Below are 23,736 nucleotides of genomic sequence, written 5' to 3'. Positions count from 1 at the left end.
CTAGCAAGCGAAGTCCTCAAACACCCCGTGGTGCCCGGCGTGATGGTGGTGAGGGTGAAGAGGGTTAGGGTGAGGGAGGTGGTGGTTGGGTAGGATCGTGTTGGCATACGCCCCTTCTGGGTGACTCCGTGTCATGTCATTGGGCTCCTGTTGAAGGCAAAGATGATATGTTACTGTATGTCCTAACAATAGGAAGAAGATAATGACAATGATTCAGAATAATCTCTCACAACCCTGACACAAATGAAATTACTAACTAAAAGTGACTAATTGGATATCTGTACTGGAGAGTTAGCAGGTCGCACCATCTAAATCAAAGCTGTAATTACTGAATGGTAACAAAGTAGATTGTCCTTTTGTTTTTTCTGACTGACTTGTCACAGTGTAATTGTGGTAAGATATGAAACAGAGGTCTATTGTTCACTGTCCAATAAACAACTTTAGAGTAAAGTTGTGCAATAACAAATCTGAGCTCCAGGGGGGATGTGTTTTGCACAGTGGTTAAGACTAATTACGAAAATTACACTCTCCATTATTTTAGGAATATGAAAATATAAATTTGCTTCTCCCTAAATTACCCCCCTTGTAGGTTCTTAATGCAGTAACAGTGCTGTAGGGAAAGTTGTACGCTTGGCATGAAAATAGTGTAAGTGCCATTTGTTACAGTACAGTGTGTGCTGTACCTTTGCTTTTATTTCCTCAAGACCCACTGTTGCAACAGTGCTGGCCTGCTGCTTGCTCTTCTTCTCCTCTTTCTGTGGCCTCAACAGACGTTGTAGCCGTTGCTTGACCACCTGGTTCCAGCCAGGCCACGGCAGCAGGGAGAGTGAAAGAGAAGAAGAGAGCAGAGGAGGGAGACAAGAGAAGCAGCAGTTCATTCACTGTGATGTCTGCATTAGATTCCCTTCCTGTGATTTTGCTGCATTCGTACATGTTTGGCAGTCAGTAGTCAGCTGGCTAGAGAGCTTAAAGGGGATACAGCTAAGCCATGAGTTCATTTCATGATTGGCGTTCGTAGCATGTACTCAGCACACGCCTGAGCGGATATTAGTTTCTCCATGCTGGAAATCAAATAAAACTCCACACGTGCATAATAAGTGATAACGTTTACACTGTCAGTCCCTAGATGACAATGTTGGGTTGGAACAACACACTAGAGGATGTTAACAAGCTCAGTGATAACATTTTCACAAAAAAGGCCGACAATCTCTTTGTCACTGTGGAGGAAAATTAAAAAATAAATATATATAAATAAATAATAAAAGCACTGTTGTGTTTTGTTAATGACTTTAAGCTGCAAAAGAGTCCTTGCTGACATCCAGCAGGACAACAACAGTTAATTACTGGTAATTATTCCACAGCTAGGTCCAATCACATTTGTGACGGCTATGGCCTTGCACGGTCATGACAGAGAGACAAACACTGTACCTCATAGATATAATCCAGTATCTCTAAGATTGTCAGGATGCTGGCTCCAATGAATAAACCCATCTGTCCTCCAATGTCACCTGGAGAGAAAGAAGACAATGGATACAATGCCAAAGCTGCTCAGTGAAAAGTAAGTGCAGCCCCAATAACAACACTTTTCACTCTGCACCAGCAAGTCTATTTAAATGTTCAGGAAACAGGAGAAAAAACTGACAGAAAACTTACCTAATAATCCTGCAACATCGTAAGCTTTCTTTTGCTCAATTGTTTCATAGTTCAGAGCTTCAAAGAAGATATCTAAGACCAGGAAGTTGTCTCTGGGAAAACACGTAGAGTTTGAATGTCATAGATTAAAAAAACAAATCTCCAACACAACACAATGAAATATGTGATCTTATTTTTATAATTATATCCAAATCTAACATAATTGTTTTTTTAAACGTACCACACCAAGTCATTTTTATGCTCACTGTTAACTGTTGTGATGGGATTGTCATGCCGGCAGCATTTTACACAGATCCAACCAACGATTGTGAAATAATGAGGTGTTTCAGGGTTTCATTGAAACGAGCAGAACAAGCACTGACAGCATGCTCAGTCACTGCTGCGTCTGATCTCTCTGGATTTAGAAAGTCTTGTAATATTAAGTGTTGCGAGGCGTCAAGTGCTCTTTGTTAAGGTGTGTTTACCTCCTGCTGCATCCTCGACAGAGTAAACACACTGTAAGTGCACTGAATTCATTATAATCTGAATATTAACAAACACTCCATAAAACATAATTGTAGAACAGGACTAAAAGTTACTAAAAATGTTACTGTGTTCATTACGCCTCACAATATGAATTAGGTATTACATTATTTTAAATGTGTGCTGAATAGACATAATTTATTAGGTTCTTCTAGACCTTTCAACTACATCTCACAGTCTTCATCTGCGGATAAAGAAGTACTTGATACTGGACTGACTGTGTCCACTGATGAAGACTGTGAGGCATGTTTGAAGCTCTAAAAAAGCTAGTAAATAGATCTTATGTTAAGACTTATTTTTAAGATTTAAGATTAAGTGACAGTCTGTCACTGAGAGATGAAGTAACACCATTGCTTGGCTGAAGCTAAGTATCCCACAAAGAATTTTGCACTAACTGACAGCAAGTAGCAATTTTGGAGATTAACCTGTTATAATTTTCACTTTAGGACTGTTAATATAGTCACTTTATTAAGTTTGAATATTTTTTCAGGTGAGAATGGTGCTAATACTGTCAATTTATACATTACATGGATTTAGTTTCTTCTCTTTGTCTAAAGCACTTCAGTGTTCATGGTAGATAGAATAAAAGCAATATAACAAGTACATTTACAAATGACTTTACACACATGAAACACACTGTAATGGGTCATTTACACTCAGCATTAATGATTAACTTTATAGTTACTGCACTTTTTCGGGTTGTGGGTGAGTGAAATAATATGTAAAACATAAAAGCCGTCACCTGAAATATTAGGATTCATCATGTGGGGAATGAAATCAGTTTTGAAGCCAAGTATTTGTCAAGTTGACTTAATGGTGGTGCTCAAACAGTCATAGGGTCACTTAAATCAGATGGAATAATTCTCTGGGTGCTGCCCATTTATTGTGGTATCAGTCATTTCATGGCTTGTAGTTTTCAAGATATTTTAGTTTGTGGTATACAGACAGGGAGCACCCCTAAAGAGTAGTTAGCTATTAAGTGTAGCAGAGCGGCTATATTTTGTTGATACAATAATTAACTAAATAAAAATAAACCAATTTTGGCAAATATATCACAATATAAAACAAAGGATGGCGAAGATCTACCATTTTTAAAATCCCAGTGGATCAGCTTTATAAACTGAAGCTCTCATGAAAATAATTGATTTTTTTGTGTGTTTATGTCTGTTAGTAATCACAGGCTGGAGGTCAGAGTTAATGGCCCTTTTTAGTGAACATCACATCACTGCTCTTAAGTGAGTTTGTTGTTGTTGAAGGTTCCCTGCCGTACCTGATGTAGTCCTCCGACTTGTCGTATTTCCTGGAGAGATAGCGAGCGGAGCCCTTGCTGGGGATTTTGACCATGGAGAGCTCTTTACCGTAGCGGGTGAGATTACAGGGCGTCTCGCATGGACAGGCATCCCCACTGTTCTTCTGTAGCTGTGCTGCAACACAAAGGAAACAGTGCTTTAATAGATATTTACTGGGTCAGTTTCAGTGCTGATCTGTTTGCAATCACTCTTCCAGATAAACACATAAGGCACAACACAGAATGTAGAGGAAAAGGCCATCAATATGTAGTCGTAAAGCAGCATTAAGTGATTGTTAGGCTACTAGGGTGGAACTAAACAAGCTGTAAACACAACACAGACACCTCACAGTTATCGCCTTTAAGTTTTTAGAGCAGAAGCAGAAGCAGCGTTTCTGTCCATCTGGTGAATATAAATCCAATATTCACTCTCCTTTAGGTTTGTTTTCATCTGCACTAACTCTTCAGAAAAATATCTGCTTCTTGAGCTGATAAATGCCCCACTATGTTCCCCAGCAAGCTGCTACCTTTGTCTGTGTGGCATTTGGTGCTGGGCAGACATTGGGCAGTGAGTTTATCAACACTTTTTGGCTGAAACCAGTAGCCTGCTGCATCTATGCTGATAAGGGCATTGACATTAAACCAAACAGTCAAGTTGTGGACAATAAAATCAAAAAAAGATGCTAAAACCTTCACAGAGTTGAGAGATAATTCTCTGTTGGTTTTCTCACCACCATTGACCCATTTCACATTACACAAAATCATGTGATCTATTGTTAATATAAAAATATCTATGAATAATGTATGCTAGACTCCAGGTTACCATAGAAACCATACGTAAGGCACATGTTACATGACCCATCAACTCTCAAGACAATGACAACAGTCGAAAATTAGTACTAATGTCCAGATGTAATGAAAAGCAAACTGAAGTGTGTATTTTTATGAGAAAGAGAAGCATAACAGCTAACATTTTGTTACATTACTTTTACAGCCTGAAAAGATTTTTTATACTGGAAGTTTTTCTCCCAGTTGGGTTGGTTATAAAAATGTTACACATTAATTGTAGCAACAATCACTTAACAAAGTAATTACATGGATAAAATGTACAACACAAAGCCAGGTCGTACAGGTTGTATAGACTACGTGTTAGTCCAACTACATCATCGAAAAGAATTGTAGCAGCAGTGTTTACAGTAATTCAGTTACAGCATTTGCTCAGAGAATAAATGTTGTACACTAAGTGCTAATGAGGACCCAGCACAGCATACCTGGACTTGCACTCAATTAGCATGCAGGCTGAAACTGCTTCCCCATTATTTATATAACCTTTATTTAAAGGGCCATTGTGAGCATGCTCTCTTCTACAAGGACACACTCACTACAGTACATATAAAAACAATAAAAGCATAAAAGTTATAGTATAAATCAACTGTTTATATAACAGACAGGTCAAATACATCAACATATGGAACAACATCAAATTCAAAGAAAAATTTTATTCTTACTGCTCAGAGATTTAAATTGATTAAAACTGATTAGTTTATCTAATTTTATAAACTTCTGCAGGTTGTTCCTTTTGGATTGGAGCACAGTACTTAAAGGCCAGATTCTCAAACTCAGTACTTACGTGGTGATCAGGGTCTAGTGCATGATGATCCATAGTTAAAAAGATGTGGGATATCCAGGAAGTTTTCCTATATGTGCTTTGCTATAAACATAAAATGCTATTTCTTTGCCCATTTCTCATGCTGTTTACTAACTGAACAGGATGGTAAAGTCATGACCTGCCCAACTCTGCCTCTGATTGGCTAGTATTTGTTCCCTTCGTTGGTTGGGTCATTAGATTTAGACCTAAGGAGTGAGAATGTGAGCATCTTGGGTTTAGCGCCACACAAGACGATTGCAATTTGTTTAAAGAACTAAAATTAGGAGTGTTATTTCTCCTATAGCAGTATAATAATGGGTGCAGTCAGATTCTTCTCCAGCATTACCTCTCTCCACACTTCATTTTAACCTAAAAGAATTGCAAAATTGCGATAGTTTAGAGATTGAACAATAATTATTTAGCTCATTGGAGCTGGTAATAATTATAGCCATGGCTCTTAACTGATCAGCTCCAGTGGACTTTTTTGGGTCAACATAACAAAGAGCATTAAACGCTTCATGATTCATAAAAGGCTTCAATAAAAAGGTCAGAGAGCCTAATTTGTTTGCCCAGCAAGGTGCACTATGATCAGAGACAGTGGGGATACATCAAGCACTTTCAAATACATAATCTGATGAAATAAAATGTTCAATGAATGCATCACCTATTTTCTTTCCTACTGAGATAGTGGTAGCAAACACATATTCACAATCCTAAGTCTAAAAACAATAGTGTGTACACAGCAGAGTAAATAGCTTTTCACAATCTCTCTTTTCTCATTCTAAATGCGTCCAGTCCAGACAAAAATGGGGAGCACAAGCACTGGAAGCAGTAATTATAATTTGATGATTTATGTATCTTATAAATCAGGTTATTTGTATGCAGGACAACTATGGTATATATTATTTGTCTGATGTGGGAACAAAATACTTTCACAATATAAAAATATAAATTATATTTTAATTTATTACCTTTCATAGAGAGTGAATTTATTCACACTATTTGATTCAGGAATATGACTCATATGAATATCGCCCATTCTTGTAAAATATATCTGAGATTTCAATCAACCACATTTTAAAGAGACATAATTAAATGTCTGTCTTATTTGGCTAAGAAATCATAAGTACACCATAAAAATGTCTTTTTTCACTTCAACCATAATGCCTTTGAAACCAAGACACCTTTGTTCAGTCATGATATCTGCTGGAGGAGAATGAATTCAGACTTAAGGCTGAGGGTGGGAGGATGCAGATATGCAGGAAATGGAGCGCTGGTTTAATACGAATAAGTTCAACAATAGAGGTAGCCCAGCCATAAAGCTCCAAAGTGACTAAATCACAATGAGGAAACGTTATTTCAAAATATCAAGTCTACCTCTAGGTATTTGTATAACAGAAAAAAAAAATCCTTATCATATTTACTGATTGTGTTTCCATTTCCCCTTTGGGGTAATCTATTGTAATGAGAAAAGAAATGAAGGAAGATTGTTTCTTACCGAGCGCTTTGTCAACACAGTTGATTTTACTGGGAGGGCAGATATCTGCAGTTCCTGGAGAGGAGAACAGAAAATGAGTCTGATCAATCAGAAATGATCAGTGACCCGCGTCTGCTGCAATGAGGAACCGTGGCTGTGAACAACACAACATAGCTTATCATTCATCTCCAAATGAAAGCAGGCACAGAGGATGACTTCCATCCACGGAGTGTGGGCCATCTTGGATGTCTGGCCTTGATTGCACTGAGAAATGGAGCATGCTGACTCCACCCGTGAGGCATATTTAGAAAGTCTTTAAAAACCAATCAATGATTTACTTTCTCGCAGACAAAACATCTTGCCCAGACCATTAATGACAGGTATTCATCAGCAGCACAATTAATTGGCAGAGGTGTGTTTGTCAGTCTGTGAAATGACCATGGGGTTAATGTTTTAAAGTCTCCTTCCCATTCACACAGGGATGTTAATGAACACACAGTGAAATAACATCTGATGATCTTACACATTTTCCTTCTCTGTATGATGTATTTTTCTCAATGAGTAGAAAATAACCTCATTGATTTGACACCAAATAAATCATCTTCAACCTATCAAAAACAAACAAACAATTAAAATCATCTTGTGTATTGTAATCATAGACATTTTGAGTGTGGAGGCAAAAGCTGTGCTGTGTCTTTGTCTGCTGTCCACCAGTGCCGAGTGTCAGTACATGATACCATGAAGGCATTGACCCAGTTGACCCAGTACCAAGTAGAACCAAACTTCTACAGTCAAATCATACCTGCATTTGATCCTTTTTATAATACCCAGATGTAGAAAAAAAGTTTATTATGGTTTTCCGCACAGCCAATCAATACAAATGTTCTTCAGTTTAATGCAACTTGTGATTGCAGCAACAACTTATACAGGCTCTGGAGGTGAAGTCAAGCATGGCACATTTGATTCAGTTCAGCGCCGAAATGCAACAAAAAAATATATTTTAATAATTTGAACATTTTCAAAACTTATTTGTGTAAAATAATTTGAATTTTATGCAACTGAATGTGTCACATAATGGGTATTGAAAGAAGTAAAAAGGTATTGAATGAAATACTCTATTGGTATCAGTATCACTTTAAGGATACTGGTATTGGTACTGGTATTGTGATTAAAAAAAAGATACCCAGCCCTACTGTCCACTCATCAAGAACAAGAACAGCTTAATAGCTTTTTTGGGTAGTCATCCAAATATAGAGATAGACTGGAATAATAAAATATTAATCCTGAGCCAACCAAATATAGAAAAACACAACTTTGCTTCTATGCCTCACAGTACAAGAGATATAAGTGAAAAGAATAAGATGCCTTATAAATTCACCTCAAAATCTAATCACTTGTTCCTCATGTTTCATCAAAATGTATTAAAAAAAATGCTGTTTTTGTGATATCCTGCTGACAAACAGACATAGATGAACGTGATGACTGACTAGAGCAGGGACTCAAAAGCAGACTCGTTCTCAGAGGTAATCAGAAAAACAGTCCTTTAATCAAGCCAAAGTCAGTACACAGGTGATCAGGCAGTGGAGGCACAGGTACAAAGATGGCAGGCAAAAAAGGCAGGGTCAAAAAGTTGGTCACAAACACAAGAGACTCAAGGGAAAACACAAGAAAGGCTGGAAGGCTGCAGGGATTAAAGCAAAAAAATCTTGTGACTGAAATCTTTTAAGCTGTTCACCATCTACCTTTTCATAGAAACCCTTTTAAAGGTCACTTCCCAGGATTTAAGGTAAAACAAGGTGGAAACAGCAAATTGTTCTCCTGCTGACCATTGCTGCTCTTCTCTAAATGAAATGGAAAAGCTTACAGGCATTAATAAGGCATACTGCGGTCTGTATAACCACAGTGGGGGTCGGAGGTATAAATGTTCAGAAATTGTTTTATTTTAGCTATGGGCTTCAGAAAATAGTTAGGCCTATTAACATTATAAAAACTCAAACGGTCCATTAGACTGTTGCAGTGACAGGGAGAGGACTTTTATTTTTTATTTATCTTTATTGCGCTCTTGCCTTGATGACAACATCCAGTCTCAGAATATGAGTAAAAAGGTCATTTTTTGTTTGTTTGCCAGTGATTTGATCTTCTATTATTCTAAATATGAAAAGAAAATCAAACCACTTTTAAATTTCTGCTCATCCCTATTTGAACCAAAGAATGGAAAAATTAGAAATGACAGACTGTAAACAAATGGAGGATTATATAAACACATGCTGGTGACAAATTGCTGGCAAGTACACTATACACAGTTGGTGGATTATGTCAGTGAGCAAGCGGATGACATGGATTACAAACATTTGTGTTTTCTCAAAAGCAAACTATTATAATGATCATGATAATATTGATACAGTGGTTTTAATGATAATTATAACTCTGAGCAATGCAGCGCTGCAGCTTTAGAGGACTGCTGTAGGAAAAAAATAGATTCAGTAAATTGTGCTCCTCTGTCTCATTGACACAGCACTGTGTTGTCACATCGAGGCTGTAAAAAGATTTTCAATTGGCAAGTTGGCCTTGGCGAGCTTTGGAACCAATTGCTCTGGAAACCTATGAAGGAATTTCAGCGCACTTAATATGCAACAATAAATTGTGTTCACTACTGATAAGTGCAGCAGACTAATGTGAGCTACCCGCTACCTGACAGAAGCACTCTTCTAAACTCAGACTGGGCAAATGGCCTGGAAAAGCTTCCACATTTATTATATCTGATATAATAAATACAATATCTGATGTAATACATCATCATGGAAAGCAAAGTGGTTCTGCTGCTCTTTCTAAACACCTCTGCTCTGTGAACAGGCCTTACTATCTATGAATTCAAAAGTTTCCCCCTATGAGAGTCCTTTTTCTTACTTGTCTCATTCATTTGGAAAATTGCTGCAATGAAGACAAATTCAGAAGGTTGCACAATTTCTCCACAGCTGATTGTTGTGACAGTGGACTTTGATAAAGGTTTAAATGGGGTGTTCTGGGCATAAGTGGAATTTATATGTGTATTAGACAAAAAAACAGGCATAAGCCACAAGTTATGCCAATAACTGGTCCACCTTCGTTCAAAACACTGAACCTACCTGATAACATTTGCCTGTGTAATGCAAATGTCAAAACACACAAGTACTGTAATCCTGCGTGGGTCTAAATCTGTACAGATGACAAAAAGTAAGTAAAAGGCCATATTAACTACTTTTGTAAAATGAGCTCAGAGGTTACTGTAACGCCACCTTGATCTTGTAGTGAGGTAGGCACCATCGCCCAGCAGAGCACACAAACTGATTAGAAGCATGTCCGCTTCACAGCCTGTCAAGATCAAATGATTTGTTGCGATTTCTCTCTCAGGATCAGACCAAAGCTTCGGTCCGGCCATTACAGCCTGCAAATGGAAGTTAGAAATGTGTGACGGATATGTAAATGTGTAACCTGACAACCTTGCCATTTATTTTTCATAGCATGGTGAAGGAATTTCCTTTTTGCCGAAATGTCATTATGCATCCGCTCAGTTACATTAAATGTGGGGAAATTAATATTAAAACTAGTTTGTACCTCAAATGAAATGTCTCATTCTGCGTTGTTCATTCACGTCTGTGGAAAATAATGCAGTAAATGTCACAAGAGTACAAGAAGGAAGCTGAAATGAGTCATGGATAAATTTATACATTTCCTGTCTTAACTTTAAATGCTGCCACCCAAACAGGCCCACTTGTCAGGCACATCAAACAAACAGCTTGCTTTCAGTGACTCGCTTCTTTGACTTTATACACTTTGGCCATGATGATGCACACACTGAGTAAGTCTAGACATCTTACTTTGCGTTTGTCAGACTCACCTCTGCATCGTATCCCTGAGCTGAGGAGAGAAACTGCTTAAGTGGTGTCTGCCTGACACTCAAAACGTCCTGTTTTTTCATCTCAGTCCTGTCTTTAAAGTCGTCCCAAATCGTGACTGTGCTAACTGCAGTGTGAGATATGGATAACCAAACTCAGCTCACACCATAAAACAGTTTGACTTGAGTGAAACTGTAAATGAATTTTCCAATTTAAAGTGACTAAAGCATCAGTGGTTTTAACTATAACTCACAAGTAATTAAGATTAACATTAGTTAGTTGTAGTCTTTGACAAAGAGTCGCAAGCTAAATAGGAGAGTCATGTGTTTGTGTGCTTTCTTTACTTAACACTTTCTCAACAGAGCTAGCAAGCAGGCTAATGTAACCTCTGAGTTTTCTCTTACAGTCTTGTCCCACAGTTTCTTTTAAACACAATATAGCATGTCATTAGTACAAAATAGCTACTGATAACAGGCCGATTTGATAAACATAGAAGTCAACACAGATAATTACTAGTAATGACTTTGGTTTGGTGTGAACATTAATAAATGCACTCTAAAACTGTGCCTCCTGCTAAAAATGACTTCTTGATGCCTCAGAATATACTTCTGATATCTTTGTTTATACCAGTGAAAACTAAACATGCGTAAAAACCAAAACCAGTGATAATCATAGAAAGTGATGAGGGGCACAGGAGGAAAACAAAACATTTCCCAAACAGCTGAGATGGTTCAGCAAACGGATCAGAAACTCATTAAGACTTTAACCCGAAGTGTCACTAGACAGCGAGCTGCCAGCACAGCTGAAGAGCATCCTACTCCAGATGTCAAGCATCAAGGTCAGCAATGTGGCCCCCAAATTATATCAGTGCTGGAATTTTTCAAGTGGGCCAAAAACGGTGACTTGTTTTGCACAAGGGGTCATAATAATATCATATGAATACCCTGCTGCCAGTTTTTTTTTTATTAAAGGAAACCAAACACTTCTGAAAACTGTCTGTTTGAATAGTCTAGGATTTGTTTGCAACTGTTTCCAAGTCCAAACCAATACTTCACTGGTTCCTAGTTTTCAGTTATTTTGTTCTCAGTTCCTGCTGTTATAAGTTATAATCAGTGATTTAGTTTTGCAGATGGGGAACTCACATGAGACAGAAATAAGAATGGTCACAATCAAAGCAGTCAAGGCTGAGATATTCTGACTTTTAGTCAAGTTACCAAAATGCACCATCCTACTACTTCCATAAGGCAAAAAAATAACCACTTTCATTAGACCAAAATGTCCACCTTCTTTAAAGGTAGAGTCAGCAATTCTAATCCAATACACTTTTTGTCTCCACTAACTGTCCATTCTGTGTGTGTACTGAGGACACAGTACTGCCTCTCTAAATTGGCATGTAAACACAGTGGCTATGACTGAGCAACATCATACTACTCCGACCAATGAGCATGGAGTGTTTGTGCTCATGCACAGGACAGGGGGAAGTTATCAGAGTAGCTGGTGAGGACAGTCTTCCATCTCCAGCACCTTTTGAATAGTGGGAGCGGACAGAAATAGATGCTGTGGCCATTTCACACAGTAGAAAGTCCCCCACGGTACAGATACGCTTCCATTTATTAAATGTATCAGTCCAGACTGAATCCGAGACAGTCTCATGGAGATCCCCCGCATTTTTTTACGCTCAGAGTCTATTTCTGTCGCGTTTAATCTGAGCAGGCAGCTGTTTAAGTCACACAAATATGCTACTGTACATGTGCTTTGAACTTATTAAGCGTATCAATGAATCAATAAATACAAACACTGTGGATTTCTTCCTGTGGAGCCGACATGCAAACTATTTTGGTTCAGCAGGAAGTGAGGAGGACGCAGATAGGCGGAGCAAGTGGATGGACTGCTGTGCTCACGTGAGATGAAATTATTTTTCCGCTCATGATAAAGCGTGAGAGGGACAGAAGTGACTCTACAGCTGATGCATCACTCTGAATTCTGCTATATTTCTCTTTTGGTTGTTGCCTTGGTGATGCATGTCCATGAATTTGGGGGAAGGAGCTCCTGAAGGAGCATGAAGAGGTGTATATGTTTGGGTGAAACTGATTCAACCTTTAAACCCCACATCTCCAATCTGGTCCGGTAAGTCCATTTAAGTCACGTTCACATCGTCCAATATCACCAATCAGAAATTTATCTCAAAGGGCTTTAGAAGCTGTACAGCACACAACGTCCTCTATTCATAACTTAATTTGTAAAATTGTTTAATTCCCCCTTTAATGTGAGACCATGAATTACTAATTTGTTTCGTTCTATAATGGCTAATCTAACATCTGGCCAAGAGCTGATAATTACCCTTTTGGCTGTCACTGACACATTTACAGTGATTTTGATTTAATATGCATCGTCCCTGTAAAAAAATAAATAGATCAATAAAAAATGTGTGCACCAGGAATGCATGCACACAAATGAATTTCTTCTTCCATGACAACTGTGTAAATATGACTTAGGGAGTGATCTTACCAGGCATGTGCACCATCCTGCAGTTGCACACTCGCAGGACCTCGTTGGTCTCGCAGAGCAAACGACAGGCGCTGATGCTGTATGTGTCGTATCCTGGGAACTTCTCTTTGCTGGTGGAGCGGCAGTTCCCCCAGGGCTGGGGCAGGTAGGTCAGCTAAGCACACAAAGATTTATTAGACCCCAGTCTGAGCCAGCAGGGGTGAACTGTTGCAGGATGAACAGTAATCTGGTGATGGGATGTAGGGGGGCATGGGAGGGGGTGTGATGAGGAAGACCTACCCTCTGCTCCTGACATGAAACAAAGGTTTGGAAGCCCGGAGAGACACCGAAGCCCAGCTGGTGAATGTAGGGAGGCTCGTCCTGACTGTGGATTTGAACTCGGATGCCAGCCTCTAGGGAGGTCTCATCTTCAAAATGAAACAGAGCACAAGCATGGAGTGTTGCAAAGGGAGAGTACAAGGGGATTTCAGCTGCCTCATTTGACAGCTTGGACTCGGTTTGATGCTAACTGCAAACCATATTTTGTCATGTTTGAAAAATAAGCCAGTAGGGATTAACATCATATGACAACTACAATGTGAGCACAAATCTCAGGTTGTGAATTTTGTTTGAGAATTTCCTTTTATAAAGCACAATTTCTGGCAGTAGGAATGCAATAAAAAGAATGCATTATGTACACTGTGTGACCCAGAGAAATGGAAGCGGGTTATTTTTGATTTAAACCCAAGCAGAGGCACCTCATGCTGCAGCATATGGGATTACACTGGACAAATGGTTTTGAGGCTTACTTGTCTCTCTCCAGATGGGCAGATACTCATCCTGCTGGATATCCAACATGATCTCCAGCCCATTTCCCATTCCTCCCTGCTTGGTTTTCCTGGATGTTGTCTTGTTGCCATTAAAAGTGTAGCATTTCCCATATCTGGTGTAAACCTAGAAGAGAATAGATTCCTATCATTAGCATCACCATAAACATGACAAAGTCCACATACTGGTTGTGACAAGCTCGTACTAGCAGTGGATTGAAATGAAGCCAGAGATATGGGGAAATAAATAAATAAACAAGCTGCGTCTCTGCCTTGGTAAGTCACTGAATATTACCCGCAGACCTCTGAATGCAGTCTGCTGTCTTAGTCCCCTGTGGACTTTGATAAGCTGTATTTGAATTAATTCCCACACCCCCACCAGACAAAACCTGCACACCGCTGCTCAATAGTACTACCATCCTATAGAAATATCAAATGGCAAAAGAGATTCTTTAATCTTCCTTCAAAAGAAAACAAAAGTCAACTAGAGAGAGGCCGCTTGAAATGAGCTATCACGTCAGTACCTATCAGAGGAGCTGTCTCTGTGGGGGACACATCATCTCTTTGTTTATGCCTCTCATCTAAACTGCTGCACTGCAGAAAATACCCATCTTACAAGTCATTTATCTACTACCTCTTCTGAGATTTAAAGGGGCTATTATATTATTATTACTACAACTACTACTACACAAAAGGGTGGTGAAGCCCCACTACCAAAATCCAAAACACAGGACGCAATGCTTATTTCAAGCTATTCATTTGATGGTTCCCTCATCCCCTCCCAAAGAACAGACATTGTTAAATCATTGTTTAGCAACTGTAATTTGGCACCGCAAGTCTGTCAAGCTTAGGATTTCTCATGAGACTCATGAGTGATACTCTGCATTTGAAGAGTGTGTATATTTTTTAGCCTTTCCAGAACTAAAATTAGAAATAAAAACAAATGGTCTGAGCTTACATCAGTCCATATCATACATAAACTACAATGACTGACTAACTCAATGCAGTACAAAAACATTGTTTCTAACTACATCTGGTGAGGATGTGGCCCATTTTTCCCACAACCTGTATAGCCTTAGCATCAGTCTTTTATACCAATATCATGCATGTTGCTAAGTTTTTTTAATAAATTATAATGAATATTATAATCCTACCAACATTTTTAACATACACGTTTTAATGAATGAGATCCCTGGAGACCACAAGAATAAACTACTGTAAGAAACATAGAAAAATGTATTTCAAAAGTATTTCTTCTCAAAACATTATTAGTTATGTAGTTAATTTCATGATAACATTTTTTATTATTATTGTTTTAGGAAAGTTAACTTGCACATTGTGTAAAATAAAAATTATGGGTCATTGACAGAGTTTAGGAGGAAATCTGAGTCTGCTGTGAATCTGATGTAAATCTGTCACCATTGTAATTGTAAACCATGTAAATTAAAGAATCTTGACAGTAATTAAAGGGGTGCATTGCAAAGTGAATGGTAAATTATATTTGATAATATATCTGCAATGATGTACATCAGGTTTTTAAGGAAAACCTGCTTTTGAGAATGAAATGCACATAATGATCTCTTGAACAACTACCCTGAGTAGAGCTTCTTCCACCAAATGACACATTTATAATATATATTGGATTTATTTTGTCAAAGCATTAAATAAAACACAGTGATGAAAGTATTATAACTGAAGGAATAACATGACAGGAGAGGTCAACCAACAAGGCACTGGAGAAATGACAGTGAAATCACAATCGAGCTGGGTAGACGGCAGACATATCATTAGAGACACTGTGACAGTCCCGGCATTCAGACGTCTGTGTGCTGACTTTGATATCAGCTTGATCCACCTAATGAGTGCTGTGATGTCTAAATAAGGGATGCTGGTCGAACAACACAAGCTCTCATTTACAGAACACAGAGTGTATTCACATCCGAGATGGCTGAAAAACAAATCAAAGTCGCAGTTGTGGGGTTCAGTTAAGTAATTCTCTGGAACAGCGGGCAATTTAGCAATATTCACAACAGTGATTAGAGCAAGAAATGAGTAGCCTACCTTATTACAATAGCGTGATGTTTAGAAGGACAGTCTTTTTACTTTATGTAATAATAGGCCTCAAGGCTTTTGATCTGTGTGTGTGTGTGTGTGTTCAAGTGTGTTCGCCATAGTACTGTATGTGTGCTTTTGAAGACATTACAAATGGTGACCTTCAAAGTGAGTCTTAGAGGAGGATTCAGAGAAATGGCTGACATAATGGCAGATCTCAGGCTCTGGTGTGTTACAAAAGGATGTTCGCAGTGAAAATGCTCAGGTAGTTTTAATAACCACTTTGCTGCTGCTTCTTTTTCTTCTTTTTTTTATTTTTAATTTAAATTTTGATAAATTGTCTTTCCATTCAGTGTGATAAGAGAATGGGAGATGGCAAAGTGGGGGAGGGTGTGCCGGTAAGGGGAGTTTAGGTATTCAAGTGTGACTTTTGACTGACATGTGCTATTAGGTTGAAATGGTTTAATCTCTATTTGGCTGGTGCGGAGCAGTTGAGGAGGTAAGCTGCACTTATCATTGATCCTGCCCCCGTTCATTGACACACTTAAGCCTCGGCAGGCAGACTTTATCTGATGGAGCAGGCAACAGAGGCAAAGGAGGATTTCACTTTAGAAATGCTCAAAACACCCCGACCAAGCACCTGGGTTCCGCTCTAAAACTTTGGGCTCTGGAGGACGTCGGAGTGTTCACAAATGATGTCCCCAGAGAGCGTGCCGAAGTTTTCCCATCATCTCACCCAGGAAACAGTTGCTAGCAGAGCTTCCACTGGTTTATTTCTCAGCTTTTGTACCCCCTCACCCCCCCTCTCCGTCTGCAGTGTGATTGATGGAGCATTTTTCTCTTGTTACACCTTGCACCAAATTTAGCAAAGGTAACAGGACTAACTTGGGCAATTCCCAAGTGGGGATTTGGCACGGTTGTTGACAAGCTGAGACAGAGCAGCAGCATGGCAGTTACAAACCAAATGAAAAGAGGTATTGTATTCCTCGGAGTGACTCAAGTTGTACACAAGAGCTAATTATCGTGACACTTACTGTAGCAGTGTTCACTTTGTTATCATTTGGAAGCGTTGAGCAATATCTCATTCGACAGACTTGTGGATGGTAAATGGAAAATAGATCAACATGTGCTCCAAGTGTGCAATAGTCTGTGACTGAACGTCTGCACACACACACTTTTATACCCTACCACTCAAAATCTTCATCTTATTACATTTAATATTAACTTATATTAAATGACATGTCTGTACTGTTTGCTTGATATCATTATTGTACTACTAAAGGCTGAAATACCAGCTGGACAAAGTACACAAAGTGCACATTCCTGAACATTTTTTTTGTTTAATTAAATTAAAACAAACTAACTAGGAGAACAGGAGGAGTACTGGTCAGCTTTTGGAGCTCTGAGCAAAATATAATGAAGCTGCAATGTGTGCCAAGAAAAAACTCCCATGAGAAAACTTCCCATGAAAGGTTCCCATGAGTTTTTCCTTATCAGAATTGAGGGTTTATGGTTAAAGGGTGTTGTACAGTATGTTCACCTTGTAAACATTTTTAGGATAAATATGTGATTCTTGGCTACATTAATAAAAGTCATGCAATCTGACATGACTAGATACTGAACGCAAAATAATGAGTGTAAATGCATTAAAGTATATGTATTAAAACAGCAGTTAGGTGCCCATATGAACAGTGAAAGAGGTTTTCCTCACTGTAACCGTTCCTCTTGTTCATACTGGTTATTATATCTTCAAGTGTAGCTGATGGGGGCCAAAATCCACAGTGTGTCCAAACAGTCATTTTGTGAAAAGAATGTGATTAAATGTTTATCTGAGGTTTATATGAGGCTTCAGCTGTCTGAGTCAGTCATATCAAGTGGATATCTGCAACATTCGCAGTCTGTTTAGCATCAAATTCCCTCTTTGTGTTTCCCTGTTGAGCTGTGGGGGAAGTATAATAAAAAAAGGACTTTGGCACTAACTTGGACAGCTGAAGGGTTAGGGTTAAAAGTTGATAAACTTTTAAATGCATTTTTGTACAGATGGATGACGAATGATGGATTTTTGCCCTCATCACTTTGCACTTACTTGCATTATGAAGGGATCTTCTATGAACAGAGGCCTGTACTACGAAGCTGGATTTTCTCTTATCGAGGTAACTTCAGGGTTAACTCTGGGTTTTCCGTACTACGAAGCTGGTTCACTTCTTACCGGGGTAAATCACCATGGTAACTTATGCTGAACGGCTAACCTGCTCCGGAGCAGGTTATGTTCTGGATAAGAGATCAATGAGTACAAAAGCACCACCTCCTGACCAATCAGCTCTCTTAGTAAATGACCTGCCCATTCTTAAAAGATCCTGGCTGTCAACATTGGTGCGCGGATCGTGAGAGGAGCGCTTAGGAGAGAAAGAGTTTTTAGGGATAGATGCAATTTTTTAATTGGCCAAAATATATATTTAAAAAATAATCATTGAGGCACGTGGGGGATATTATTCTGTAGGTTTGACATCCTGAGATCAAAGTGTCAGGGAGCATAATAACTGTATTTATTTATTGTAATTGTAAAAAATTGACGAAAATATATATTTGTAAAATAATCCTTGAGGCACATGAGGGATATTATTCTGTATGTTATACAGTTGGTTTGAAATCATTCACTCAAATGGTTGAAGCATAATAGGTTTGTATTTTGAATGTTGAATATTAAACTAACTTAATGTCTCTTATGAGAGGAAGGGCACTGAGGAAGCGATCTGCCCCAAACGTCTGTGCCGTGATAAAGTGGCATTGTGTGATCAGAGTGCTGTCCGTTTATATTGTCTGATAAATTAATATTGTATGATCTCATGAATTTACACATTAACAGAGTCGGCAATTTTCTGCCAGCATTCCTTCCTGGTTTTTGCTGCTGCATCATCAGTGTTGCTTTTGGTCTGGATGATGTGTTTGAATTCTTCATACTGTTGAAGAATAATTGTCTGCTCCTCCATGGTAAAGTAGTCTGCTCTGCAGGGTTTCTCCATGTTTGTGATTGGTCAGACGCTGCAAACACCTCCCCTTTATGTGAACGCGCAGAGATCCAGATTGGAAAACCCTGGGTTGATTTACCGAGTTGATAACCAGCTTCGTAGTACCGCTTATCCTGGACTGCGAAGATCTGGTTAAGTCAACCCAGGTAACGGAGAGAGATCCTGGATAGGTTAATCCAGCTTCGTAGTACAGGCCTCAGGAGGAACGATTGCAACATGAAAAAAAACACCTGACTGTTGTCTTCAAAAATTGTGAACCCATCCTTTAATCCCTTGTCTATAGTGGCTTTTTTGGAAAGACGCCTGACTGACATTTGCATATACTCTATCTTACCAATTATAACCCTACTGGCTTAAATGTGCCTTTTTCCACAGTTTTTTTCTCCCAAAGTGCCTCGTTTCAGTTTGTGTCTCTCCACGCTAAATGCATTAAGAGACCAACCCCTTACCATGTAATTCATAATCCCTGGTGGGGTAAACCCTTAAAAAACCTCTTCACGACTGTGATCTGGCAGTCATGTGGCACTCTTCCTTTTAAATAACCTGCAGGAATCACTTCAGTGCCTCTTCGGGGGACATCCATTTCCAAGCAGGCTGCATGTCATCGCGTAGCTCTCCGAGTATGAGGTAGGAGGAGGATTTGAATTAATTTACGGAGGCTGGAAGAATATGCCAGAACGCTGATTGGCAGTTAAAAACTATTAAGGTTGGCTCATGCTGGTTTAAGGTTGAGACAGAACGTTCCTTGATTTAATGGCTTCATTACATCCTCTCAGTTGTATGACTCGACCCGCAAAGTGACACGTACTGAATATTTGCATGATACCTCTCAGTGTTTTCTCAGAATCAATGGTGTGTACAAAAGGAATACTAATCATTGTACTACAGTACACTCTAAAAAACACCCTATTACTCCTGTGATTTAGTCTTTTATCAACAACAAAAACACAATGTAATAACAGTGTTTTCTTATTTCTAGTGAGGTTATTTGTGCAGGTATTTACGTCTTGTTCCAATGTTCCAAGATATTCCTTTCTGTAACATTTCTATAAAATAAGGGAAATGTTTTTTTTTCTTGTTTTGAGAAATATGTGACAAAATTACTATATGGTTTTGACACATAAAACCAGGAAGGAAAATTACCAAAATTGTACTTTCAACACAAACCATGAGCATGATGGGACAGTAAGGGGGGAAATAAGTTGTTTTCTTGCCAAAAAGACCAATCCAAACTCCAAATTGAGTTTCCGTTTCTTCATACATGCGTTGATGGTTTCTAACAGTCACAAAACAAACAGCAGTATGGAGCCTAATGCTGTTCAATTCAGATCTGGACTGTTTGGATAGGTGGTACATAATTAATTAAAGCCTGATACATGAATTTGTATTACAGTGTTCAAACAAACAAACAAATAAAGAGACATGGCGATGCATAAGTTTTTAATAATGCATCCAAAGCAGTAGAGATGCACCTGCACTGGAGCAAAAGAGGACATAACAATGAAAAGAAACAGCTGACTTGAAAAGTACTCAGGGAAACACCTCGAATCTCTCAAAACGGCTGCAGCATTACAAGATAGATACAAAAAGGATGTGATGTCTTTATCTACAAAGTTCCTACTGAACAAAGAAGAAGAAAGAATGAGATGAAAGGCTGAGTGTAAAATGTCTTCAAAAAAGAAAAAAATATCTTTTTTTCCTAGCCTTTAAATGCAAGGCACAAAGTCAGTTACCACATTTATGCTGCATCCCATTTCATCCCTTCACCCTTGCACATAATCTTTTCATTGGTGTCCTGACACAAAACTCTGAACAGACGGCTTCCCTTTTCTCACTCTCACTACAGAAATTTCTCATCACCACACTTTGGCTTGCAAATAGATTTAAAAAAAAAAAAAGAATAATAAAGCAACACTGAGCTGCATGTAATCTCATTTAAGAGATAGAAAAAAAAAGATGGTCACATGGCAAAAATGTCCTACAACATTATATTTAATAGGTAATCCTACTACTGATGCAGTGGAGACTGTAAGGAAAGGTCCAGACCAGCTACGTGACCTGCTTAATTACTGTCTGAATGCCACCTATTTCAAATTCAAGCAATGGCACAACCACATAGTGAGAGTAAAATAATAAGTGTAAATGCATAAAAAAGATAGGTTGTGTTATGTGTAATGTTTGTGTCATTTATTATCGCCTGCTATTGTTTTTACTGTTGCCGATGTTTGGAATTGTATCACCTTTGGAAAGCACTGCATCAGATTGGCTTGAAAAGAGGTCTATAAATAAAGTTATTATTATTATCATCATCATCATCATCATCATCATCATCATCATTATTGTTATTATTATTATTATTATTATTATTATTGTTATTATTTTAAAACTATTACAGATAACATGGAGGAAGTAGAGAGCAGATCCCCGTGATCCATCATGGGAGCAGCATCTAGCTGTGGACGATACCTGACTCACAATAAAAAAGCCAATAAGTGCAAGCCTTCACACGACTCATCAGTTCACTACACACAGGAGAACATCAGAGACATTAGTTTCGCTTTATTGAACTGTACAGTGCAAATTGAAGAATGTACACGCAAGTATTTAGGTGAAATAGCAGGACCACAAACACTTCTTTTAGGAAGCCGTAAAAGATTGCAGACACCCAAACTGGGCCTTCGCCAGAAAAACATGATCTGGTATGAAAACCACTGTGAATGGTGGTGATGAAAAGACAAACAATCAACAACAACATTTTCATTCTGTCCGTGAAGTATCTGAGAAACATCAACAAGCACTGCAAACCCAGCAACACCTTGAAACAGAAGCTCATCTACCCTAAAGACCAAACACACAAAAGCAAATAGAGCAATTTGCAGTTCAAAGCAGCGAGGAAGGCACATACCTATACTGTACATCAGGGATAAAACAACTACTAAACAAACAGACTACATATAGTATGAAGGACAGAGAAGCTGGGTGATCTGAGAGGAGGAATATAGGAGGACGCCTATATGTCAAACTTGAACAACCGTCACTCAACAGAGGAGGAGGTCTGCAACTTATCAGCCGCTTACAATACACTCCTGACATCCCTTCCCAAGCAGTTAACCACCAAGAATCACATGAGTCAAACTCCACTCATGTGACTCTAATGACTTTACAGAGGTTAAATTACTCCCCACCAGTCAGTCAGAACTGAAGAAGCCTTTTGGATGAGAGACAAGATGTCTTCAAGAGGCTGAAGCCACTGATTTAGCCCTTTTGGATATCCACGATCTAGATGACTGGGAATCTTCACAGGCATGGTGATGTGTTAACTCAGCATGCGTGTCTGAAAATCTGACAAGAAGTGATAAGAACTTATTGCTAAATCTTGTTTCTTCGCATGCACCACAGTTAAGCTGCATAATTCATAAATAATCCTCAATCAAATGTCAGGCAGCTTACTTTTATCATGGGTCAGCGCTTAGAGATCTCTACATACTGCACAGTAGGGAGTAAATACAAATCTGCCAAACGTCCCTTAACAACTACCACACACACACACACACACACACACACACTATTAAACACATTATAGTTATTGTGTATTAATTCCAACCTTCATCACACAACTAAGCACCTGAATCTCAATAGTGTTTTTTAATACAGCCATTCAAGTAAGGTAAATACTGTGTAATACAGATTAATATAACCTTTTCTTGTTTACCGACTGTGTTAATGATTAAACACTGAGGCAGGCTTACACTACAAGGTGACGGACTGGCTTGACCATATGAAGCAATATGCCTGTACATTTTGCTCTTCCATTTGAATAAATACCATACATTAAAACAAACCCTGATATGAACCTGCAGGGCCTGTTTCAGTCATTAGTGTAGGAGTTCTGACTCATCTTTTCCCTGCCTTTGCTGCCCTCTCTCTGGTCTCCTCCGACAGAGAATCGAAAATAAGTGGAGCACCAAAGTCAGAACAGTGCACTCAGCAAACCTCTTTCTCTTCAAATGTTAGTATTCCCATTTTTTTCTGTCCTTTTTTCCACCCCATGCTGCTTTTCTCCTGCATATCCGAGTGCACTCATTTAATGGAGCACAAGAGATGCTCTTGAAAAAGAGGTTCAAAATGGACAGGGTCTGCAGCACAATACAGCAACTCACAAATAGAATAGTCCACAACATTTGCAGCTCATTCACAACATTCAGAAGAGATGTGAGAGCTTCCTTTGTTTGTAGTCTGCACTACCATCGCAGTCGTAAAGGTCCTGTTCTATAAATGTGATTAGGAACTAGTGGCGTAATGGGAACAATTCAGTGAGAGACAGATCCCTAATTAGTCTTTATGTGTAATTGAGAAGAATCAATCCTTGTTGTTACAGATGATGTCTGGGTCCAACCCAAATGGTACGTCATTCTTGACCTTAAATGCTGCAGTTGGTTGTAATGGACCAAGAGTTGTCATGATCCATTTATCTACTAAAATTAGTTAACCTGATTTGAACATTCAAGAAACTTTAAGTGCCCCTGATAATAGCTTGAATACAGCTCAGATAACATAAAAATGCAACATGTTCCAGGTGGACCGTCGAACTCTGGGTTGTCTGAGTCATTCAGAATCCACCCATTCAAACCCCAAAAGAGCCTCTGGTTAAGCTATGGTTATTTTCTGGCCTATGGTGGTTTAGGAACAATTTCATGCTATTTATTCCACTCCAGACCTTGAGTCATGCCTTGAGGTCACGGCTCAGAAGAGAGGGGTACAGTACAGTCATGCTGAATGTATGAACTAATGGGACTCTCAAGGTAGCAAAGGAGCACATTGGGTGCTGTACATGTGCCAGGAGTGCCGTACTTTTCCACTTCACCTCAATTTGCCCAA

General features: G+C 38.8%; 1 protein-coding gene across 1 annotated transcript in view; it reads right to left on the bottom strand.

Annotated features, from left to right (window-relative positions):
• The window catches only part of asic4a (acid-sensing (proton-gated) ion channel family member 4a), an 87,143-nt gene continuing 63,407 nt past the window's right edge, over positions 1–23,736 (bottom strand). The window contains exons 2-10 of the mRNA XM_053328544.1: positions 13,760–13,904; positions 13,251–13,378; positions 12,972–13,125; positions 6,610–6,663; positions 3,446–3,599; positions 1,654–1,745; positions 1,429–1,508; positions 684–794; positions 1–147 (exon numbers count right to left, since the gene is read on the bottom strand). Coding sequence (XP_053184519.1) covers positions 1–147; positions 684–794; positions 1,429–1,508; positions 1,654–1,745; positions 3,446–3,599; positions 6,610–6,663; positions 12,972–13,125; positions 13,251–13,378; positions 13,760–13,904 — 1,065 coding nt within the window. The remainder of the gene's footprint in view (positions 148–683; positions 795–1,428; positions 1,509–1,653; positions 1,746–3,445; positions 3,600–6,609; positions 6,664–12,971; positions 13,126–13,250; positions 13,379–13,759; positions 13,905–23,736) is intronic.

Source organism: Scomber japonicus, chromosome 11, assembly GCF_027409825.1.
Source record: "Scomber japonicus isolate fScoJap1 chromosome 11, fScoJap1.pri, whole genome shotgun sequence".
Lineage (NCBI taxonomy): Eukaryota > Metazoa > Chordata > Actinopteri > Scombriformes > Scombridae > Scomber > Scomber japonicus.
This window is presented reverse-complemented; position numbering and strand designations above follow the sequence as displayed.